Source organism: Herpailurus yagouaroundi, unplaced genomic scaffold (genome assembly GCF_014898765.1).
Source record: "Herpailurus yagouaroundi ecotype Mexico unplaced genomic scaffold, PumYag 142, whole genome shotgun sequence".
In the NCBI taxonomy this organism is placed as follows: domain Eukaryota; kingdom Metazoa; phylum Chordata; class Mammalia; order Carnivora; family Felidae; genus Herpailurus; species Herpailurus yagouaroundi.
In genome coordinates, this window is record NW_024412397.1 from 32,112,748 (window position 1) to 32,124,821 (window position 12,074).

General features: G+C 35.2%; 1 protein-coding gene across 1 annotated transcript in view; it reads right to left on the bottom strand.

Moving 5' to 3' along the window:
• The window catches only part of PIK3C3 (phosphatidylinositol 3-kinase catalytic subunit type 3), a 145,160-nt gene that overhangs the window by 86,642 nt on the left and 46,444 nt on the right, over positions 1-12,074 (bottom strand). Inside the window, exons 7-9 of the mRNA XM_040478958.1 lie at positions 10,791-10,862; positions 7,507-7,611; positions 6,729-6,821 (exon numbers count right to left, since the gene is read on the bottom strand). Coding sequence (XP_040334892.1) covers positions 6,729-6,821; positions 7,507-7,611; positions 10,791-10,862 — 270 coding nt within the window. The remainder of the gene's footprint in view (positions 1-6,728; positions 6,822-7,506; positions 7,612-10,790; positions 10,863-12,074) is intronic.

Sequence of the window (12,074 nt, forward strand, 5' to 3'; positions counted from 1 at the left end):
TTATTTCCCAAGCAATATTTCCTGCATTTTTCCCCTCAGCTTGATTCTCACTATACCACACATTTAGAGTTTAGCATAGCCTTCTAGCTAAGAGCCTTAATACCAGTTTCTCTTCTAATCATTTCACAGGAATTCTCAGAAGCTCAAGTTGGAAGTAATGTTAGCATGAACCACCAATTGTCAACAGAAATGTATCTTCTAATATCCCTGACAAAAAGAGACTTAATATTTAAGTAATTCCAATGGCTAATTTCTAAAGTACCTACTTTGAAGCCATTTTTGTTGTTTTTTAACTATAATGAACCAAAAGACAGAAGTGTTTTCATGTAACTTCCTCCCAATGTCCGTTTCATTGCAGAGAATGAGAGTAAATTTAACTCCCCCCCCCCCAATACATGGACAACTTTTGCAACAGTTAATGATGACTACCATATTGTTATAGTGTGGTTTCCCATTAGATAATAGGATCACTCTAATTTACAAAACAAAACAAAAAACAAACATAACAACAAAACCTTGGCTTCTTTCTCAAAACACTTCAATGATACTTCTCACCACAATCCTCTCTCATTAAGCTAACTCCCATTCTCTATGCTTCAACCAACTTAACCTAATTAATACATCACTCTCTAATTCTTGTCTACAAGCTTTCCCCATGCTCTTCACCCAAACAGTAATGTCATCTTCAAGGCCAGCTTGTCAGACTCAACTTTTCCAGTAAGTTCTCAGCAACTTTGAGCTCTTCCTTTAGTACTTACCTCAATTTTACCCCTTTCATTCAAATGATGCTCTTCTTAACTGCCAAACACTTTTGTGGGCATTCTTATCTCTACAACTGGAGTCTGTTCCGAAAGGGTAGCTATCCATTTCTTCAGTACCGACAGCATGCCATTTAGCACAGTGCTCCCTCTCCATGTAAGAACACAGACCACCCTTCTAACTTATTCCATGCATTTTACTTTTCACTTCTAGAATGCATTTCTATGTTGAATGTTGAAACAAAGCAATACTTCTTAAATAACTACAGCAAAACCTTTTCCATTTCACAGCACATCAGCAGTCTTAATAGAAATGTGCAGATATGTACTTACAAGCAAATCTTGCAGCATGCTGATGTACTCAGCTCAGTGACTGAAACAATCTAACCCCCAGATTCTCAGATTTACAGATTTACTAGTAAGATTTATAGCATGCTGCTTCCAAGGAACTTAAGACACTGTACAAAGAATTATACAACTTTCTAATGCTGAATGTTACAAATGTAAGCAAAGAGGTAGTAGAATGAAGAAGGAAAACAAGGAGAAGGGAAATGAGAAAGATAGAAAATGTAAGAATCTGAAGCAATAATAATACTTAATTCCTGGCCCTTTAAAGATGCTGTACTGATGTATGTAAATTTAAGGATTCAAAAGCAATTTTATCTTTAGAGTTTCCACTGATAAATGGAGAGTACAGGCTTTCGAGCCAGAGTGTTTGAGGTCAAATCCTAATTCCCAGCTCCATGACTTTTTGGCTGAGTCACCTCTAGCACATTATTTAACTTTTAAGTGACTTGTCCTATAAAGTTGCAGTAATGATTAAATAAGTTACTGAACGCAAATGTATAGAACAGTACTTTGGAAATAATATATATTTGATGTTAATTATTTTATCATCTGATATTATTGTTATTCTACTTCTGATGTTGGGTGCAATGTCAAATGACAACATTACCACTTTTATTGCCATGTTTTAAATAGCAGTATTTCCAATTTTTTTTTAATGTTTATTTTTGAAAGAGAGATAAAGAGCAAGCAAGGGAGGGAGGGCAGACAGAGAGAGGGAGACACAGAATCGGAAGCAGACTCCAGGCTCTGAGCTGTCAGCGCAAAGCCTGATGCGGGGCTCAAACTCACAAACCATGAATCATGACCTAAGCCAGACACTTAACCGACTGAGCCACCCAAGCGCCCCTAAATAGCAGTATTTAATTAACCTCCCTTCTGATCTTAGAACCTCTTCACTATTATCTCCTATTCTTAGAATCACATTCACAATCACTTCAGAGCTGAAAAAAACTATGTTCATCATATATATCTCTATTTTTAACTTCTACCAACTAAGTTATGGGAAATTTCTAATTTGTTGCTAAAGGGAAATCTATTCCTCTACTCAGGACACTTCTGACAACAAATGTGTCGTTTTCCACACCAAACAATTGCTTAATTCTCTGAGAACACCAACTAGATGTCCCAAAATCTAGTTCAATTATGAAACTACCTGGAGTTACTGAAGATTCCACAGGTTAAAGGGTCAGTCTCACAAAACTGCTTCCTGTTTTAGAGCCAATTACAAATTTTGGATCCCCAGGTTGCCCACACTTGTGTGTGACTTCGCTACAAATCAGAAGTTACCAATGACACCTTCCTCAGGCTCAGTAATTTGCTATAATAGCTCACAAAACTCAGAAATACTTTACTTATTACTACTGGTTTATTACAAAGGATACAAAATGAATAACCAGATGAAAAGGTACATTGGACAGGTCTGGAAGGGTCCCAAGCAGAGGTGGTTCTGTCCCTATAGAAGTTTGGATGTGCCACTCTCCTGTCACATGAATGCATTCACCAACCCAGAAGCTCTACAGACCTTGTTGTTATAGGTTTTCATGAAGGTTCCATTACATAGGTTTGATTTATTCTGGCCAGTGTTCATTAATGCAATGCCTAGTCCCTCTCCCAGAAGTCATGGGGTGGGTTGAAAATTCCAACCCTCTAATCATATTCATCTGGTTGGTTCCTCTAGCAACCAGCTCCATCTTGCAAGAATCACCTCATTAGCATAAACTCAGGTATGGCTGAAAGGGGCTTATTATGAATAACAAAAAGACACCACCCCTATCCCTACCACTCAGGAAATCCCCAGGGCTTTAGAAACTGTGCCAGAAACAAAAACCAAGCATATATTCTTATTAGATCACAGTATCACAGTTGTGCTTCTAATTTCAAAATTGAAAATATCTGCTCACCCTGCTCCTTCCATTTGCCCTATTTCATTATTTCAGGCACTCAAGCCTAACTCCTGGGAGTTGTCACCAAGTCATCTTACACATTCTCCTCTCCTTCCCCTGCCCTCCAAGATCACTCTCAAAATCATACATGAGTCTCCTAATTAGGTCTCTTCTTTCATTCTCAGACCTGCTCCAACCCACCCTGATTCAACTTCCTTAAAACATCACTTCTTAAGACATACTCTGTTGCTTTAGTGGTTTCCTATCACCAGTGAAATCCAACTCCCAAGCTAGAATCCAAGGCTCAAACTGACTCCAACTTGTTTATTTCATAGCCATTCACACAAATTTTTCTGTCTCTGAACTTAACATGCTGCCTTACTCATGCTTTTCTTCTCCATGAAAAATGATCATCACATAAAAAATATCATCGAAGCTTATTCAAACTTTAAGACCAATCTTTTGCTCTGTGAAATTTCCTTCATATCATAGCACACTGATCTTGCTATACTCTACATATCTATTATAGTAATTACCTAAATGTTTATTAGGAGGATAACCTTTAATCAATTTACATGCTTATGTTTCCCCATTTTGATTCTGTATAAATATCCTTTCCCTAAAAACAGTTTTAATTTATATAAAGACAGAGAAATGGTATCTCGAAGCCTAGAGTCTAAATATTACTAGGCCAAAGTGGTAACTTTGCTTGCTGAAGTGAATTCATTTCTGCTCCTCATCGACTTCTTGACAGCACAAATATGATTATTGTCCTGATGTTACGGTCCCAACAGCTACTTCAGGAAAGCCTCATATGAACATTCAGTGCATCACTATTACCTCCACTGTGTGACAGTTCCTATGCTTTTTTTCCCCCAAAGATAACAGAAAGGCATTAAGAAAGTTATTTTCAATTAACATTTTTATAAGAAGCCATTTACCATTTATTGGTTTTGAAAAGTTACAATATTCACATTTTAGATTTCATAATAATAAGCCACTTTCCATACTATGTAGAAATAGTTCTACATAGTATGGACCACAAATTTTTAAAATGTTCCTGAATTTCACTGGTTTTGCTAGATAAAGCGATTACTGTGAACTTCGTAGGTGCAACATCACATCCAGAGTAGAAGGTTTTCATCCAAAATACTTAAGACAGGTCATTTAGAAAAAAATAGGTGGAAAGACCAAATTTAATTAAAAAGTAAATAAGAAATGTAAGTTTGTAAGAACTAATTTCCATCAATTTTTGACCACTGTTTTCTCTACACCAAATCTTTTCAGCTTCAGGGCCCAATGCCAAATAACCTAAATCAGTTTCAGAGAAACTGACACGGAAAGAACTTCTTTGTGTAAGTAAATTAAGGGACAGGAGTACAAGAGTATTTGTTTTCTACAAAACCCATTTTAAATTATTACAAAGACACAAATGTGGCTGTGTGAATAATTCCTCTGGTCACTTGAAAGCCAATATATATATCTGGTCTACTGAAAAGTGCTTCCCAAACATTAAGAAATATTGTTTGTTCTACTCTAGTGATCATAAGAATCCTATAATGTGTCCTGAGAACTGAAGTTTCATCACCCACATTTCAAAAACTTGAAATCAACTAGTTAAATGAAACTTGTCACATACTTTATATCACTTGAGCATTTTATTTCTTTTGCACATATCTGGAAGTAATTGAATTTCGGTGGGAAGTGACTACTTGTTTAAACAAACAATTTTTCTTGCAAGTGTTTCTATCTAAGGCAGTTCTGCTCTGTAAATCTTTTCTATGCTTCTTGAACCCATACATTCTAACAGGTTTAATTCAATATCTTGCTGTGTGTTTTAGCAAACACTCTTCTACATTCAAGATGCAATTTCTGTGACCAAGGTTTTTCTTCATTTAACAGAGTATCATGTACTAACTCAATCTTTTTATGAAACCCAGAATCACAACCTAAGTTTTTATTGATGAATATTTCCTTTTTTGCAGTCATGAAGAGAATAACACTCAAAGCTATAGGAAATTTAAAATTCTTTTTTCACTCTTGTTAAGGATGTAAGGAGAGTTAATATAATTCATCTACAAAGAATTTCCCAAGGCATCAATAAAAGATAAAGAAGTAAAGCTGGAAAGTTTAAGATGAGCTGCAATTGAATTTTTACCTTTACTTTAGAAATGAAAAGAAATAAAATTGTTTCAGAAAAACAAGTTAAAGTAGCTAAAGACTGTCTCATGAGATTGTAAAACATATTCATTCATTCTCATATAATTATGTAATAGCTTTCTGACAGATATTAATTTTCCTGTGCTGCTATGTTTTGTGCCCAACACATTTCATAATTCCTGCTGAGGCATGTACGTGATGTTGCAAATATTTTCTCTAAAATCCACTAAGTTCTCCTCTAATTCACAGATGTGAGCACATCAAGATGGTATAAGAGCTTTGTGCTTCTTGCACAGGTTCCTTAATGTCTTTAAGACTCAAGCTTCCTCATATACAGAACACTCATGATCACACCAACATTCTGGGGTTGTTGTGGGATTTAAAAGATCCCTGGCATACTGTGGCTGACTAACAGATACTGGTTATTATTCTTATATCTTAAAGGTTAGCCCTTGAACCTATGTTCTAAGAATTTACAGACTATTTTAAACACTAAAAGAGACTTAAAGTTCACATTTAATCAACTCATATTAAATATGAGAAACTAAAATTCAGACAGGTGGAAGTGATTTGCCAGTACTCAAAAAGCTTCTTAGTGGCAACAGTCCACTAAGTCTCAGAACCAAGTCCCTAGACTGTAATCTAGTGCTGACTACTTTATCCTAATTCTCTCCAGAAACTTAGTAACTCCATGGTTTCATTAAGAAAAGCAAATGTCGGGGTGCCTGGGTGGTGCAGTCGGTTAAGCGTCCGGCTTCAGCCAGGTCACGATCTCGCGGTCCGTGAGTTCGAGCCCCGCGTCAGGCTCTGGGCTGATGGCTCGGAGCCTGGAGCCTGTTTCCGATTCTATGTCTCCCTCTCTCTGCCCCTCCCCTGTTCATGCTCTGTCTCTCTCTGTCCCAAAAATAAATAAACGTTGAAAAAAAAAAATTAAAAAAAGAAAAGAAAAAAAGAAAAGCAAATGTCTAGTTCTGACCTTGCCTCTATTCCGCATGCCAAGATGGATCCCACTCTATGACTCAACTTATACATTTCAAATTACATTTCTCATACTCCCTCTCTAGGCACATCTCCTCCAAAGTTCTATATTCCTTTTAATAACATAAATAGTTTGGTAGTCATCCAAGTTCAAAGAGGTGAGAACCATGAAGATAGAGGTGAAACATTTACTCTGCATCTACTATGTGCCAGGTACTTGGCCAGGTTATTCACCAGTATTACCTCACCTATCAAGGATTGTCATCACCAGAAAAATGAGGAAACCAAGCTTCCAAGGCAATTCTCCTCACCTTACCTAGTAAGAATAAGTAGTGTTACCAAAAGTGAACCCAAGTCTCTCTGATTTAACCCATTCAAACTATGCACCTATACATAATCTATGCAGCAACAAACTGGTACATGTATCTTTGTGTATATACTCTTTGTAATATTTAAAAAATGAAGTATCATATATATTGCTCTATAGCATGTTTTTATTTTGACAATAACATTTTATTTCCATGGCAGTTTTACCTCTCCTCTTCATTAGTAACAAATTTTGCAAATAAATCTGATATACGAAAATATTCAAGATACTCACTTTTTCTTGATTAGTGAGATAATATCTAAACTTCCAAACAAGATCTTGTTCTTCATATGTAAGTTGCTTGGTTGGTGGATAACTCACAATAATCTACAACAAAGAAAAAAAGAACTACGTTGGTTAAATATATTCTTCCTATGTATTTCCATTTCATTTAAAATTTTTCATTTATTTAAATATTTCTATAATAGAATATTACAGAAGTAGAGAAATGTACATGAAGCAGAGTAAGGCTTAAATTTGCTGTACTTCTCAGTCCAAAAAAGGATATTATTAGAGTGCAGGGACAGAAAAAAACGATGTAATAAGTCACACTCCATATAGAAATCTGTAACTACAGAGCTCATTTAATTCAACCAAAAATAAACCATATCAAAATAACAAAATCCCCCTTTCTTTCCAAAAGGAAAAAGGAAATAAATAATGAACACTTTCCCTGTCAAGTCAAAGCACACAACAATGCATATCTGCACACCACGGCTTTCCCTCAGGCAATGTACCTTGGGGCCAGTTTCTATATGGTGGCCAGACCACTATATCAAGAAAGTATATACTATTTGTCTCTCTGTCTCCAGGATTAATATATTCTCTTAAAGCCCCAAAATTGATTTCAAAAAACATACAGAAAATGCAAAATTGTTGAAGTTATGCAGATTTCATTACCCTGGAAAACACATGCACCTGAATCACTTTCAAATGAAGTGGTTATCACATCAATTGCAACTAAATTACACATTTCATTATTTTTATATTATTGGTCCATAAATTCTCTTACATTTAGTTGATCTCTTGTGGCAGCATTAGGTTTGAGATCATGGTCAGAAGGTCCACTTCTTAAACTCCGGGCAAGCTTGTGATGTTTGCTCTCAACTAAATTCTCCTATAAATTATTTATAAAATTAATCAATAATGTAAACTTCATCAAAAGGAAGTTTCAATAGCCAATTATAAATATAAAAGTAAGTAGTTGCTTACTTAAAACCATTTTAAAATAATTAACATTTTATTCTTGTTACAACTTTCATCCCCTGTGTATGTTTCTTTTAAATGTCACCATATTGAGATAGGGAAACTAAATATGCCTTATGCTTCACTAGTGCCATAATATGCACATACCGTTCCAGCTTCTTAAAATACCTCATTATACCCCCTCGTTCTTCATATATTCAAGGCTTTCATACCCACTCGGGTATCACCTTTACTCTAAAATCTTCCCTGACAACCCAGACTAAAGCATTCCCTCTTCCTATGAGCTACTAATGACCCTGGGACATCTGCCAGCAGTGACTGATGGAAGGGATGGTGACCATAATGCTTGAACATACATATGTATACTTGGTATGGACTATTTTACCTATAGCCAAAGCCATTAGTTTTGAACATACTGTCTTTGCTTAAGGGATTTTTTTATTTTATTTTTATTTTGCATGTGTGAATTATCTGTTCATATCTTTTTCCTGATTTCCAATTGGCTTTCTGGTCCTTTATTACTTCAGTTTTTAAGAATCCTCAATACATTAGATACTCATCCCTTTGTCTGTGATGTAGGTCAAAAAGAGTTTCTTCCAGTTTGTCACTTGTCTTTTGACTTTGTTATAGTGTTTTGCCATATGATTGTTTTAACATAGTCACATTTATCAATCATTTCTTTTACAGTCTCTAGATTTTGAGTCATAACATGATTACAAAGCTTTCCCTACACTGACAGTAAAGTACTAGTAAGGTTTCATTTTAATACTTAAATCCCTGATCTATTTGGAATTTTTCTCTACGTATGATGTGAAGTATGGATCTGACTTAATCTTTTTCGAAATATATGATGTGAGGTATGGGTCTGATTTTATCTTTCTATAAATGGCTAACCAGTTCCCCACGACTATGTTCCAGTAATGAAATGCCACTAATTATCATATACTAATTTGCATATGTACTTGGATCTATTTCTGGGCTTTTTCTGCTGTTCTATCAGTCTATCTGTGTCTATCTGTGTATGTACACGTGCTAGTACATGTGCTTATAATTACAGAAGTTTTATAGTGCTTTATTCTCTGATTCAGCAGTTTAATAGCTGGGGGTTTTTTGTTGTCGTTGTTTTTAAAATATAGTCCTCTATTTGGTAAATAATCATGACTACAAACTGAACTAAATTTTTGAGCACAGGGGATAAGGAGAGTAGTTTTGGTTTTTTGTTTTAGTTTTGGATTTCTTTCTATCTTTTTAGTGTTTGCCCACTTGCATTTAAAACTTTTTTAATTGTTTTAAAATTTTTTTTAATATTTATTTATTTTTGAGAGAGAGAGAAAGACAGAGCTCAAGCCAGAGAGAGGCAGAGAGAGAGGGAGACAGAATGTGAAGCAACCTCCAGGCTCTCATCTGTCAGCACAGTGCCTGATGTGGGGCTGGAACTCACCAGTTAGATCATGTCCTGATCCAAAGTCAGACGCTTAAACGACTGAGTCATCCAGGCGCCCCTGTTTTGTTTTGTTTTAATTACAGTATCCATAATGTTAAAGCTATAATTCTTTTTTTTTTTTTAAGCTTTATTTATTTTTGAGAGAGAGTGCAAGCGGGAGAGGGGCAGAGAGAGAAGCTAGACAGGAGATCCAAAGCAGGCTCCATGCTGACAGCAGCAAGCCAGATGTGGAGCTAGAACCCAGGAACCACAAGATTGTGATGCTGGGACGATTTTGGACACTCAACTTAGCCACCCAGGCACCCTAAAGCTATTAACTCTTGATGAGTATCTTCTTTAGAAAAGAATACACTAAAAATACAAACATCTCATTTACCGGACTTTTTGATAGGAGTAACAGTGCTAACTAAGGTCCTGGTATAAAAAACTTTTTTTTTTTCTTACATTTTTTTAAAATGTTTATTTACTATTGAGAGACGGGGAGACAGCATGAGCAGGGGAGGGGCAGAGAGGAGGAGACACAGAATCTGAAGCAGGCTCCAGGCTCTGAGCTGTCAGCACAGAGCCCAACACAGGGTGCCCAATGGACTGAGCCACCCAGGTGCCCCCAAAAATCTTTTTCACTGTTGGCTACTTTGAAGGTAAGCATAAAATATGTCCATTCATGTGTTTCAAATATCCAGAATAAAAAATATATCATCTTATAATGAAAATTCAGTTTCAATTTTAGACATATTAACTTGAACTTATTATACTATGCATAGGGACTGTGAAGGAATTCAGGAGGTTTGTTTCTAAAAGATTTGCAAGTGACCTTTTTTTCCCTAATTTTTATGCTTTTTTTCTGCCATCTCTTCCTTTGGTGTTGGGCCATCAGTTATTACTTCCTGCTTTAATGATGTGTATTTACCTCTATCATCATGTTTTTATCTTCTAATATGCCACTTTTAATCCACTTTGGTCTGATTAGGAAGGTAACTAATCCAATTAGAAAGGTAAAAAAAAATAAGAATAAGATGGTTCAGAGTGATGTAAAGGAGTTTTAAGTGTGAATATCATGGTATCCATTATGCTACTAAAAGTATTTTTTGCCTGAAACTTTCTAAATGTAAAGTCATCTAATTAATCCTCTGGTACAAAGTAAGAATTCTTCCTGTTTCCTATCCCTGAAAGTGCTATCATCTCAAACTTCCATATGTAGGTATCTCTCAAAATCATCCACGTCACCATGATCCAAATAAAAAAGTTCTTGTAGCTACAACAATCTTCCATATTTTCCAACAAAATCAGTCTCCCTATAATTATCCATTGAGCCTACAGTTTCATTCCAGTATAAACAAACTCCCCTTCCACATGACGACAACCTTTCAAATACCTGTTCCCTAAGTTCTCAAGACTACATTCCCTAACTCTTCCAATAATCAAATAAAATGGTTCCCCAATACTATACTCTCCTGACCTTATTTTTAGGTGTTGATACTGTAAAAGTTCACTGAACTTGACTCCAGATAGCTAAAATGGACTTATGAATTACTTTTAGGTGTCTGAATTAGTTACATACTTTTTAAAAGAAAGTGTATGTGTGGATCCAAGTCATAATCACTGTGGAGAAACACACTTTCATAAGAAATTTGACAATGACTCACCATAGACATCTGAGGATCAGGAACCTTCACTATCTCAAAGCTTGTTAAAATTGGAGATGACTCATCACCATCCTGGGTTACAGTGTAGTAAGTTAAAAAACAGATAAAATTTAACCAAATAGTAAAAAATAACACATGATAATGCACATCCTATGTATTTTAATTCTATTTAATGAACATCATTCCTCCCTTTTAAAAAAAAGTATCTTCTTTCAACTGTATTTTAAAATACATATCCATTTTTTATCTGTTGTTGCTGAGGAAATACTTTGGGAAAAATAAAATCTAACAAAAAGTTGTTACAGTTTTTAGATATATTAGATATAGAAATTAGTAGATTGTTTTTGTAAGTTTTTTTAACTGTTTATAATGATAATGGGTCAAAATTAGTATGTCCTCATTTTCCAACTTAAAACAAGAAACCACAAAGTATAATTAAAATATAATAAGTATAAATATGAATAAAATGCACAAGGGATGTGTTGCATTATTTGCAAAAACTACTGAGTAGATGTTGGTAACTTTTCAAATTATCACAATAAAGTTCCATTCAAAGAAGTCAAATTTTAGGTGTGGAGTTAATGTTGCTGAACTTTATACACAGAGACTCAGCAGCATTGCTTCTTAGAGGGACACCTCCTCAATGCAATGCAAACCTGAATAAAAAGAATCAATCCATCAATTATTAAGAAATAAAGCTGCCTTATTTTGTTGGTATTATCACTTTTGAAGAGTATTGGCTTTTATTTTTATCCAAATCAGGCAAGAGAGGTAATTCAGCATAATAAATGTCACTGTGTACATAGTGGGAAAAGCTAAACTAATTAAGGGCAAAATTCATTTCCTCCTAACTGTACATCTTGGATCAAGTTTTTCTGTCAATTTCCAAATGCTAGTATTTCCTTTGTTAGATAATGTGCACAAAACCAGGAGAGACTGAAATAGGGGAAGTACTGTGACTTGACTTTAGTTCAATAATTGAGTCTTACAGAAAACCACAAATTCCCACAGCCGTTGTTTAACAGGCTGGTTCTCAGTCACAATACCAGAAGACACATTTATCAGCCCAACTGTGACAAGTAATCTTCACTAAGGCTATCTGTCACAAAAGACAGGTGACAAGAAAGTCTATTTCCATTAGATTCAATACACTGGCCCAGCAATCTTTACACTAAGTGGAAATATGACACGGTAGGTAGACAAGCATTAATTTATGAGCAATTTTCAAGAAGCAGTAGAAAGGGGTCAAGAACCTTTTCAAAAATACTTGAAATTCTTCTAATT